Here is a 12,050-nt window from a genome sequence, read left to right on the forward strand (position 1 = left end):
CCTTCTAAGGACTGGAGTAAGCATCTCGGAGTTGGAATATATGCTTTGATGAGATGATCAAAGATTTTGGGTTTATACGAAGTTTATTGGAAACTTGTATTTCCAAAGAAGTGAGTGGGAGCACTATAGCATTTCTGATGAGTATATGTTGTTGACATATTGTTGATCGGAAATGATGTAGAATTTCTGGAAAGCATATAGGGTTATTTGCAAAGTGTTTTTCAATGGAAAACCTGGATTAAGATACTTGAACATTGAGCATCAAGATCTATAAGGATAGATCAAAAATCGCTTGATAGTACTTTCAAATGAATATGCACCGTGACAAGATTTTGAAGGAGTTCAAAATAGATCAGCAAAGAAGGAGTTCTTGGCTGTGTTATAAGGTGTGAGTATTGAGTAAGACTCAAGACCTGACCACGGCTGAAGAGAGAGAAAGGACGAAGGTCGTCCCCTATGCTTTAGACGTAGGCTCTATAGTATGCTGTGTACTGCACCTGAAGTGTGCCTTGCCATGAGTCAGTCAAGGGGTACAAGAGTGATCCAGAAATGGATCATAGGACAGCGGTCAAAGTTATCCTTAGTGACTAGTGGACTAAGGAATTTTTCTTGATTATGGAGGTGGTAAAATAGTTCGTCGTAAATGGTTACGTCGATGCAAACTTTGACACTAATCTGGATGACTCTGAATAGTAAACCGGATTCATATAGTACAACAATTATTTGGAATAATTCCAAATAGTGCATGGTAGCCGCATCTACAAGATGACGTAGAGATTTGTAAAGCACACATGGATCTGAAAGGTTCAGACCCATTGACTAATAACCTCTCTCACAAGCGAGATATGATCAAACCCCATGGGTGTTGAATTCATTACGATCACATAGTGATGTGAACTAGATTATTGACTCTAGTGCAAGTGGGAGACTATTGGAAATATGCCCTAGAGGCAATAATAAAATGGTTATTATTATATTTCCCTGTTCATGATAATTGTCTATTGTTCATGCTATAATTGTATTAACTGGAAACGTAATACATGTGTGAATACATAGACCACAGCATGTCCCTAGTGAGCCTCTAGTTGACTAGCTCGTTGATCAATAGATGGTTATGGTTTCCCGACCATGGACATTGGATGTCATTGATAACGGGATCACATCATTAGGAGAATGATGTGATGGACAAGACCCAATCCTAAGCATAGCACAAGATCGTGTAGTTCGTTTGCTAAAAGCTTTTCTAATGTCAAGTATCATTTCCTTAGACCATGAGATTGTGCAACTCCCGGATACCGTAGGAATGCTTTGGGTGTGCCAAACGTCACAACGTAACTGGGTGGCTATAAAGGTGCACTACGGGTATCTCCGAAAGTGTCTGTTGGGTTGGCACGAATCGAGACTGGGATTTTTCACTCCGTGTGACGGAGAGGTATCTCTGGGCCCACTCGGTAATGCATCATCATAATGACCTCAATGTGACTAAGTAGTTAGTCATGGGATCATGCATTACGGAACGAGTAAAGTGACTTGCCGGTAACGAGATTGAACGAGGTATTGGGATACCGACGATCGAATCTCTGGCAAGTAACGTACCGATTGACAAAGGGAATTGTATACGGGATTGCTTGAATCCTTGAAATCGTGGTTCATCCAATGAGATCATCGTGGAACATGTGGGAGCCAACATGGGTATCCAGATCCCACTGTTGGTTATTGGCTAGAGAGTTGTCTCGGTCATGTCTGCATGATTCCCGAACCCGTAGGGTCTACACACTTAAGGTTCGGTGATGCTAGAGTTGTTATAGGAATTAGTGTGCAGTTACCGAATGTTATTCGGAGTCCAGGATGAGATCCCGGACGTCACGAGGAGTTCCGGAATGGTCCAGAGGTAAAGATTTATATATGGGAAGTCCCATTTTGGCCACCGGAAAATGTTCGGGATTTTTCGGTATTGTACCGGGAAGGTTCTAGAAGGTTCCGGAGTGCGTCCCACCTACATGGGGGGACGCACATGAACATGGGTAGTGGGGGAAAGGCCCCACACCTCTGGTCTAGGCGCACCAAGATCCCCCCTTAGAAGGAATAAGATCATATCCCGAAGGGATAAGATCAAGATCCCTAAAAAAGGGGGATAACAATCGGTGGGGAAGGAAATGATGGGATTTCTTTCCTCCCACCTTTGCCAACGCCCCAATGGACTTGGAGGGCAAGAAACCAGCCTCCTCCACCCCTATATATAGTGGGGAGGCGCATGGGAGCTTCACCCTTCCCCTGGCGCAGCCCTCTCCCTCCCCAACACCTCCTCCGTAGTAGTAGTGCTTGGCGAAGCTCTGCCGGAGAACTGCAAGCTCCACCACCACGCCGTCGTGCTGCCGGATCTCTCCCTCAACTTCTCCTCTCCCCTTGCTGGATCAAGAAGGAGGAGACGTCCCCGGGCTGTACGTGTGTTGAACGCGGAGGCACCGTTGTTTGGTGCTTAGATCGGATTCGGCCGCGATCTGAATCGCTTAGTGAACGACTCCACCAACCGCGTTCTTGCAACGCTTCCGCATCGCGATCTTCAAGGGTATGAAGATGCACTCCCCTCTCTCTCGTTGCTAGTTACTCCATAGATTCATCTTGGTGATTCGTAGAAAATTTTGAATTTCTGCTACGTTCCCCCAATAACATCTACCTTGTCAAGACGGAGCCCGCGACCCGGAACCACGAAGACGACGCACACCCTGGGGTTGCCCGCAACTTGAAGCCCGCGACACGGAGAAGAAGATGGCGCTACACGGTGCTGTCCGTGACTCGGTGGAGAAGAAAGTGTCGCATGATGCTATGCGCAACCCGAAGTCCATGCTGACGAGGTGCGACGGTGGGAAGGCGATGCGACTTCACCAAGATCTTACCACGACCCAGTGAGGTGATGCCCTTGTCTTGGCGGACCACCGTAAACTCAGCGTCTAGTCGAGACGAGGCACTACCACATGTCGTTACCCATGTCCCGGAACCCGTGAACATGAGGCGCGACGGTGGGAAGGCGACGCAACTTCACCAACATCTTATTGTGGCCCCGTGAGGTGGCGCCCTTGTCTTGGCGGACCATCGTAGACTCGGCGTCTAGCCGAGACGAGTCGCCAACCACACCGGCTATGCCGATATGAGTGTGCGTTGGTTTTACACCGACGCCGGTCTGCATAAGAATACTCCCGCGAGGCGAACCCCCTGTGTACCCCGACGAAGCCGCTACATCGTCAAGAAGTCCGTGCAGAGCAAGAACCATGCAACTTCAACACCGACTACATCAACATTGTCAAAACCGACGAGGCGTCACAGCGAGGGCAAACTTGGCTAGCACCAAGCCACGCTTTAAGTGGTACGTGTACCGACGAGGACACGAGCTTTGCTGCCGCCCACACTACGCACACACCATCATCATCATGCATGGAGAACGCGAAGCGAAGCGACGAAGATGACCACACGGCTTAATCGGAGGTATCTCGTGGAGCAACCCGCGGGAGTAATTAACCGGGAGCCTTCCGAGGCCCCGGGAAACAGGAGACCGCACATCGCCATAGTCAGGCTGGCCGCGCTAGTAGGCCACGGAGCGCATTCTTTTTTATGGGATCTTGTAATTTTGTTTATCCGATGAGATTAATGAAATACTTGTTTCCCGTACCCCTTTTCTTTGTGTACTACGGTACACTGGCACGCCCATATTTTCTTTTCCCCGGCACATTGAGAGAAATCAAACACCTCCTCTTCCCTTCATACGGAGTGCATATAATTTTTTTCTCGTGCCAAATAGTAGTGACTAGCATTATAGGTCGTCGAGCGGCCGAAAGTTTGCCATGAGTAAGGTTGAAAGATCAAAGGCAGTTTTCCGTGCACCGGACATGTAGCTTACCGAACCAGTTGCAATACTACATCGATTTTGCTAGGAATCGAGGATTTATTTTAACAATACCTTCTAAGGGATGGCTAGTCCAAGACGCAGAACAGAGTTTTATTTTGGAGAAACAGTAGGGTATGTCTAGGTCTCAGTAGACTGAGATTTAACCAAGTCTAAGTCACGTGACATAACATGTAAGAAAGAAAAAGAAAATTTAAAAAGAAAATTTTGCACGGATCTTCACATAAGATTCCGTGGATATAACATTGACTATAAATCTCATTCGACTGAGATTTAGCAACCCGATTATTATGAGGTTGTACGCGGTAGAAAAATTACGCAAATCTAGACAAGTGAATATTTGAAACAAGAAATAAATTTGGTACTATACTCTTGAAAAAAATTGCGCAACACTTTGCCCCGTTCGGCGGCGGCGAGCAAATGGGTGCTCGCGCGGCCCTCGTGAGGCGCCGCCACCACCGCTCGCTCGCCTTCCTCTACCCCACCACTCTCCCCGTGTGGACTCATTCCCTCGCAATCCCCCCCCCCCCCCCCTCCGGCGGCGGCCACGACTCTCTCCTCCAGCTCGCGCCGCCTCCCCTGACCAGGTGAAGGAGAAGAGGAGCAGCTGCGGTCCAGCGGTGGTGAATTTCTCCTCCTCCTCAACAACACACAGCGGCTATCGATGTTGTTGATGTCATGTGCTTGCTGATCATCTTCCGCGACGTCCGTCGGTTCCGGCTCGCCTCGGGCAGCCGCTGTGTTTTGTTTGCTGTTGTTGCTGAGTGCTGTGCTCTTGCCTGTTTGCTGTTGATGTATAATTCAATCCAGTAGTAGTTAGCAAGTAATCCGGTATGCTGTTGATGAAATAAACATATACCTGTGTGTGTGTATGTGTTGATTTCTCCCCTGCATATATCCCTAATGGCTGTTGATGTACGATCCATGAAGCTCTGCTAATGAATTAGCTACTAGTGGATCCTAGGAAGAAAAAAAAAATTGTTGCACAGAATGCCCAAGTGTGGTTATAAAACTGTTGCAAACAATGCTCGTAGCAGCTCAAGAACAAGTGAAATTCACCTAGGCCAACCAATTCCATATTTAGGTATTTGCTGGGTTAAGTATTTGGTCCCCAAATTTTCACGCATTATGGTGGTGAGCTAAAACCATCATAAGCGAATTATTGCCAAACTGGTAGAAAAGGAAGCAGTGGTACTAAAGAAAAATCACAGAAAGAGTTTATGCCTGGTTGGACCAAGTGGTTTCTGATCATGCATTCTTGATGCTGGTGCAAGCAGGAGGCGAACGTAAGCGAGTGTTGGTGTGTAGAGGTGATCATTTTTGGCTTCTCAAGCAACCTGCAAGCACGCACCACACTATTTCAGTGAATGTATGTGCAAGCATCCTAAGAATAAGTCCAAGTCCAAGTGTCCAACTGTGCTCACACGATCATAGCAGCTCAATACTCACTCTACTAAAATAATACTCACTCTACTATTATCTAGGTCGGGTCGGCAATAGATTGAATGTGAAATCAAATATTGATTTCCCTGTGTTTGCAGCCATATTTTAATTATAATAATTAGAAAATTTATCCCCACGGTTCTTTGGTTTCGAATACCATTCTAGGATAGAGATTGAACTCGTACTCCGAACGAATGTACGCTGGATCTGCTCGAACTGCGACATTTGCCTAATTTATTTTCACATTAAACAGAATTCAGCATTATAATATGTTGTATTATGCTCATGAAACATGTACTCCCTCCATTCCTAAATATAAGTCTCTTTAGAATTTCAATATGGACTACTACGGATGTATATAGACGTAGTTTAGAGTGTACATTCACTCATTTTGCTCCATATGTAGTCCATAATGGAATCTCTAAAAAGACTTATATTTAGGAACGGAGGGAGTAGATTCTAAATTACAATGACTTGTGGCTGGTTAGATGTTCTACAAAAAGATTTCAATGCTGAATTTGAATTCGGAGAAGCATAGAGAGAGACTCCGAACAAGAAAATATAGAATATATTCAAATTTATGTTCTATTTGTTGAATTTTAGCACAAATTATTATTGTCTGTTCATTTTTGTGAAAATTATATTTGCAGTCTGCAGGATTTGGATACTTCTTATTTATTTCTGCACCTACCTGTATGTTACTCTTATCATAGATATCTTTGTTTTCAAGAGCTTGTTTTCAAATTTCTGAAGGGCGTATTTTTCCCCCATGCTAGAGATTAGAGAAATATATGTTGGCGTATTTGGGACTCAACTAACTTTAATCCCGTAGGAACTGATTCTTTTTCAATGCAACAAAAAGAGGTTGGAAACCTTGCACAAGCCGTCAGGTCAGAAGTAACAATAAAAACAAAATGAAATCAGTTTCCTCTCCTCCATTTAGTACTAGTACTAGTCCGACTACTAGTACTCCATTCCAACTGCTCACTCTACCTCCCACCTCAGCTGGTACGTAAGTGGGCAGAATCAAAGTATTGCCAAACTCTAAACTCAGCGTTGAAAGTGGTGTTGGTGGATTGATAAGCTGATGTATCTAATGGCATACATGCCTTCCTGCGGCACCTTCCATGCACCTTTAGTGTCTTCTTGCCTGAGGAGGAAATTAACAGTGGTGGCCACGGCTTCCAAGGCCAAGTGAGTTCTGTTCTTCCTCTTCATCATGCAAAAATCTTTGTGGTTGGTTATATATTCCTCTTCTGTTCTTGAATCTTGCGCGGAGTGCTTGTGTCGGCTCCGTGATCTTGGTTGAACTGATATTTTGCTACTTGGACACCAGAGATGGCGAGTGGTTATTCTGTCTTGGGAATGAATGAATCTTTGGTTTTTCCAACGGGTTTCCTGTAGGTTCCCTAGAATGAACTGAATTTGGTCATAAAAGAATGTGTTCATTTGTTTTCGGTCATTTATGTGTTTGCTGATGCTTTTATCATCGTAATCTTGCTTTAATGTTCTTGTGGGTATTGGAGAGTCGAGTTTTGAAATTTTTTCACTCTACGCCTTATTGCAAGCTGATTTGGTTATTGACAAGTAGTTTTCTCTTCTATTTTTGTTATTTTTTGTTTACGGAGCGAGCTATTATTTCTTGCACACAGTGTTTTTTCGCTTTGTTGTCTTTGGACAGATGCATGTTTAAATCCTACAGTTCAGTTGCATGGCATGCAACTTTTGCGTATGCCCCTTTTTTTATTTTGTTAGTTGAATGATTGTGAGAAGCAGATTGGGTGTTATTTGCGTTTTTTCGCTGGTCTCCTGCTCGGTTCTGTAGTCGTGGTGCCCAGATCACTCACCTGCAGGCCATGGCATTCAAAAAGCGTGAAGTACTAGTGTAGTGAAGTTACGTGCTTGAGCTCATTACGTTTTCCTCTTGCATGTAGTTGCAAATAGCATGCCATGCTGCTCGAAAAGAGTATCTGAGTAGCATCGATGATTTATTTCATGGAAATTAGCACTTAGTTTTAGACCCATTGCCATAGCTCACAAGCTCTGAATGCTTCTTGAATTTGCATGAACTAGTGTGAATTTGCTGGGGGTAAAAACATACTAGGTGTTTCACCAATCTGGATACTCTTTCTTTTTTGAGCTTTAATTTGATTATTTAGTTCTGTTATATTACTCATTTTTCCATTACTCTTGTGCCTATCATTATAAGTTACTTTGTCTGCTTACGAAGGGTTGGAACTCCCGAAAAGGCCTCCACTCAAGTCCGATTCGCGCAACCATTCCCACCTGAAAAGAAGGAAGTTTTCGATTCATTGGAGCGCTGGGCAGAGGACAACATCCTGGTCTTGTTGAAGCCAGTAGAGAAATCCTGGCAGCCGCAGGACTACCTGCCAGACCCTTCCTCGGATGGATTCCATGATGAAGTCAAGGAGTTGAGGGAACGGGCCAAGGAGATCCCGGATGACTACTTGGTCTGTCTGGTTGGAGACATGGTCACTGAGGAAGCACTCCCTACTTACCAGACAATGCTCAATATCCTCGATGGCGGTGTCGGCGACGATACCGGCACCAGTCCAGCCAGTTGGGCTGTCTGGACGAGGGCATGGACGGCCGAGGAGAACAGGCACGGTGATCTCATGAACAAGTACATGTACCTCACCGGGAGGGTTGATATGAGGCAGATTGAGAAGACCATACAGTATCTCCTTGGTGCTGGAATGGTAAGCAAGCACTTGGTGTCAGGTTCCTGAATTTCCTTTTTTTTATCTCAACCTCCATTTTTCTTGCTTCCTTTTTGCTGACAAAATTAATTACAAGGATTACAATATGTCCCGAATGGGGAAAGACCCACGATTTGGCAACATATACATACACTTGCTAGTTGAATGGTGTGCTCTTCTTACTTGTAGGATCCAAAAACCGAGGGCAACCCATATCAGGGTTACATCTACACATCTTTCCAAGAGAGGGCAACCTTCATATCCCACGGCAACACTGCAAGGCACGCCAGGAAGTACGGGGACCTGAAACTGGCTCAGATATGTGGCACCATCGCGGCCGACGAGAAGCGCCATGAGACGGCCTACACCAAGATTGTGGAGAAGCTCTTCGAGGTCGACCCCGACTACACCGTGCTGGCATTCGCGGCCATGATGAGGAAGAAGGTCACGATGCCCGCCCACTTGATGTACGACGGGCAGGACGACAACCTGTTTGAGCACTTCAGCGCGGTGGCTCAACGGCTGGGCGTCTACACCGCCATAGACTACGCGGACATCCTCGACTTTCTGGTGCAGAGGTGGAACGTCGCCAACCTCACTGGGCTGTCTGGGGAAGGGAGGCGGGCTCAGGATTTCCTCTGCTCACTGGGACCAAGGTTCAGGAAGCTGGAGGAGCGAGCTCAGGGCAGGGCGAAGCAGTTACCGGTTGTTCCTTTCAGCTGGATCCATGGTCGGCAAGTGCAACTTTGAGTGACATTGCAAAACAATTATAAGACGATTTGTTCTTCTTATTTTCAAAATATGAAGCAACTGTTGACTTGTACTACTATAAACGTATTTACTCTACATGTGCCAAAGAAGCTTAAAATAACATAATTATATCATGAACACATCCAGACTTTTTGTTTGTTTGTTTGTTTTAGTTGTCCATTTTGAATATTGGATTTGGACATGTATAACCATCTAAGAGCATCTCCAACAGCTCCCATCTACCCAAATGTTTTGGGTGAACCCCTAAAAAACTTCTCATCTTCCCCTATAACCAAATTGACATTGGCGGGAGCCAACCACCCGAGACTTCACGCCAAGGCACGCCTGCAGTCAGATGCGCGCCTCACCGCCAACCATTGGAGAGAGAGGGGATGCATGTGGGGCCCATATGTCAGGCTATGTATATGTGAAGTTGTATTGGGGATAAGCTGCGGCTACACACCTTTCAAACTCAATTAATTTATTAGGGAGCTGCTGGAGATGCTCTAAAATTTGACTAGTTCTCGAGAGTAACATGGTCAATATTAGGTACTCCCAAGTCTCCTGTGCTCCGGTCATACAAGCCCATGTGGGTCGTTGGATCTCAGATCAAGGGTTAGGGACAAAGCCGCTAGACTTGCATATAATTACCGGACTCTTGGGGAGTTTCCTACAAAATTGCTAGAGCTCGATCCAACGGCCGAGCTCCCTCGGGAGCACCTGATATTTCAAAAACTCTGAGCCCTCACAAAGGGTACATCTTTACAAAGTAGGCGAACAGCGAGCCTAGTGGTTGAAGGCTATCAAGTAACTTCTAATCGTTTAGGAGATGCACACCCTCCAAGAGTAACAGAGCAAAACAAAGTCACTTGGTAGAACTCATCAAAAGACCTTCAATCAAAGCTTTCTTCAAGAACACGCACCCGTAGGATCTCTCTCACAAAAAGGATATGGATGGTGTAAGAGGAGATGAACTCTGTGTAGTGGTTCAAGAAGAAGAAAGGAGCTTGACCTTCAAAGAATCATGCAACTGTTATTAGAGAAATTTGACCATAACCCATTTGGTAATTTGCTTGGGGGGGGGGGTCCAGCTGCCATTGAAACTACCACAGTGTTCTTGGGATCACCCAACAATTTTCTTTCTTCTTTTCTTGCCTTGGGACTCTGTGGATTTAAACTTGTGCCAGTTGGAATGGAGTGAAATGGAATGAGGTGGTGAGTTGCTTTCCGCAACTAAGAGGATATGCAAGTCTACATATAGAGAGCGGGCAGAAATCTAGTCATTACTTGAAAAAGTAACTAGCGCAGAAGTAACGTAGAAATAATCTCGGAACTAATGGATACATTCAAAAAATTGAATGGACAAAGCATGTCTAGGAAACCTTAGAGAAAACATTATACTCGAAAGTATCGGGGTAAAAAGAAGCAAAGATTCCTGACATAAAAAAGTTGGCTCTTTTTTGCAGAAATGGAATAGACTTAGAAGTACTGGGTAAAACCAACTTCTTAGTAGTACCAGTAACATAGTAAACTGAGTATTTTTCAACAGAAAAATAGTGGATAAATGCCATGTCACAACTAAAAAATATTGGACTTATACCATGATTAGATACAAAGACAAACCGAAATAGCTCGGAAGTGTCGTGGACAATGTTATACTCGAAGGAGTCAGAGCTAACAAGAAAGGTTTTTAGAGGAAACATGGCTCACTAGAACAAACATGGACGGTAGTTCCAACCTATGAACATAATTGTCGAGAAGGGTTAACTCGCTCTATACGGGCTCGGTAGTACCGAGTAGAAAAACACAATGGTACCGGGGTGTTTAAAAACATAGGTAGAATTGTTAACGTGGATTCTTTGGAACTTTACTGTGGATCTTGTCTTGGGACTCAAACCAAATTACGGTTGCTTGTGCCCCTCAATTGATGTCATTAATCAACAAAAACCCAATAGCAATAGGCGGTGTCCAAGAGATGCACATTTAGGCTAGTTCCAATGCATTGATGCTTACATGAGGTGCTAAGCACATTAAAAAATTTAGCAACTAAAGCTTCCAATGCATAGGTGCCTAACTTGTTGGTGCTAAGCATCCTTCATTTAATGATTTTGCAACTAAAGTTCTTCATGCGTTGATAAGATCCTTCCAATTTAAGTGTTTTACCTAGGTTCTCGTGCTTGGCATTGTTTCTTCCTGAGGTCACCACACTCATCTCTATCCTCTTAATTACCTTGCCACGTCAGAATTTTTGCCTACATGACAGCCTTAGCACCTGTACAAGGTGGAGCATTGGGAGGGGCCTTACTTCAACAGCAATGGTCCATGTTATGTTGCGCCTTCACACTATATAGTCTTCTTCTTTTTTCGCGGGGAAACACACTGTAAGGTCAACCTAAAGAAACAACAACTACATAGTACCTAGTTGTAGCATTGTCAAGGAAACCACCGGCTCATGAAAAAATATGTAGAGTTCCGTTTGATCATCAGCTGTCATTTCGTCGTTCGAGTGAGTGTGTGTGTGTATGACTGACTCAGGCACCTGTTGCCTTTACTACTGTAACTACTCACACACACTAGAATAAATATGTAGAATTCCGAATTCGAATCAAGGAGTACTATTGTGATGATGACCCACAAGAATTCGAATCCGTCCGTCTACAGATCCAACAAGATGGTCCAACAAGAGCATCTCTGACGGTCCACGCGCATAGTAACAATGATGGCCGCAAAGAACTTGTACGACACTCACAATGGGCGTGTTTGGTTGCCCGCATTAGGCCCAGTCTGGCCCGCGCGGGAAGAATTCGGCCCGTTTGGTTTCTTGCATTCACTGTGCGGCCCGCATCGCACGAAACTTAAAGCACGTCCAAGCCAGGCCAGGGAAAACGCATGAATCGGCAGTAGCTCGCGAGCCTGGCTCAGGCGAGGCAGGGAAGGGCCATGTCGCGATTAGCTCACAGCCCTCTTCCTTTTCATATTGTCCATCATTGCCTACTCCTAATCGCAACTAAAAACACTTGTGTTTCATTCTTAGGACCACCCAAGGGACGCTGAGTTCCTCAACACACCCATCCAGACTACATCCAGATGCAGCACATCTTCTCCTTCGGGCTGGCAACTGGGAAGCATGCCATGGGCTCGGGTGAGCCTCTTGGTTCTCCCATGCCAGACTTCCCTGGGACACCGGACGTCGAGGTCCTTGATGGTCCTGACAAGCCCGCTGCGAAGCCCTTCGA

At 45.2% G+C, this 12,050-nt stretch overlaps 1 protein-coding gene across 1 annotated transcript; it reads left to right on the forward strand.

Annotated features, from left to right (window-relative positions):
* Positions 1-5,700: 5,700 nt before the first annotated feature.
* On the forward strand, positions 5,701-8,954 carry LOC123111108 (stearoyl-[acyl-carrier-protein] 9-desaturase 5, chloroplastic). Its single transcript, XM_044531796.1, has 3 exons — positions 5,701-6,538; positions 7,575-8,064; positions 8,254-8,954. The coding sequence occupies exons 1-3, from the start codon at positions 6,432-6,434 to the stop codon at positions 8,812-8,814; spliced, it is 1,158 nt and encodes a 385-aa protein (XP_044387731.1). The 5' UTR covers positions 5,701-6,431; the 3' UTR covers positions 8,815-8,954.
* The last annotated feature ends 3,096 nt before the right edge of the window (positions 8,955-12,050 follow it).

This window comes from Triticum aestivum, chromosome 5B (assembly GCF_018294505.1).
Source record: "Triticum aestivum cultivar Chinese Spring chromosome 5B, IWGSC CS RefSeq v2.1, whole genome shotgun sequence".
In the NCBI taxonomy this organism is placed as follows: Eukaryota; Viridiplantae; Streptophyta; class Magnoliopsida; order Poales; family Poaceae; genus Triticum; species Triticum aestivum.

Bases quoted from the DNA above. Each gene is read 5' to 3' on its own strand.
- LOC123111108 (XM_044531796.1), top strand. From the start codon at position 6,432: ATGTATCTAATGGCATACATGCCTTCCTGCGGCACCTTCCATGCACCT. The intron at 6,539-7,574 runs GTGAGTTCTGTT...CTGCTTACGAAG, and splicing joins GCCACGGCTTCCAAGGCCAA to GGTTGGAACTCCCGAAAAGG. The intron at 8,065-8,253 runs GTAAGCAAGCAC...TCTTACTTGTAG, and splicing joins ATCTCCTTGGTGCTGGAATG to GATCCAAAAACCGAGGGCAA.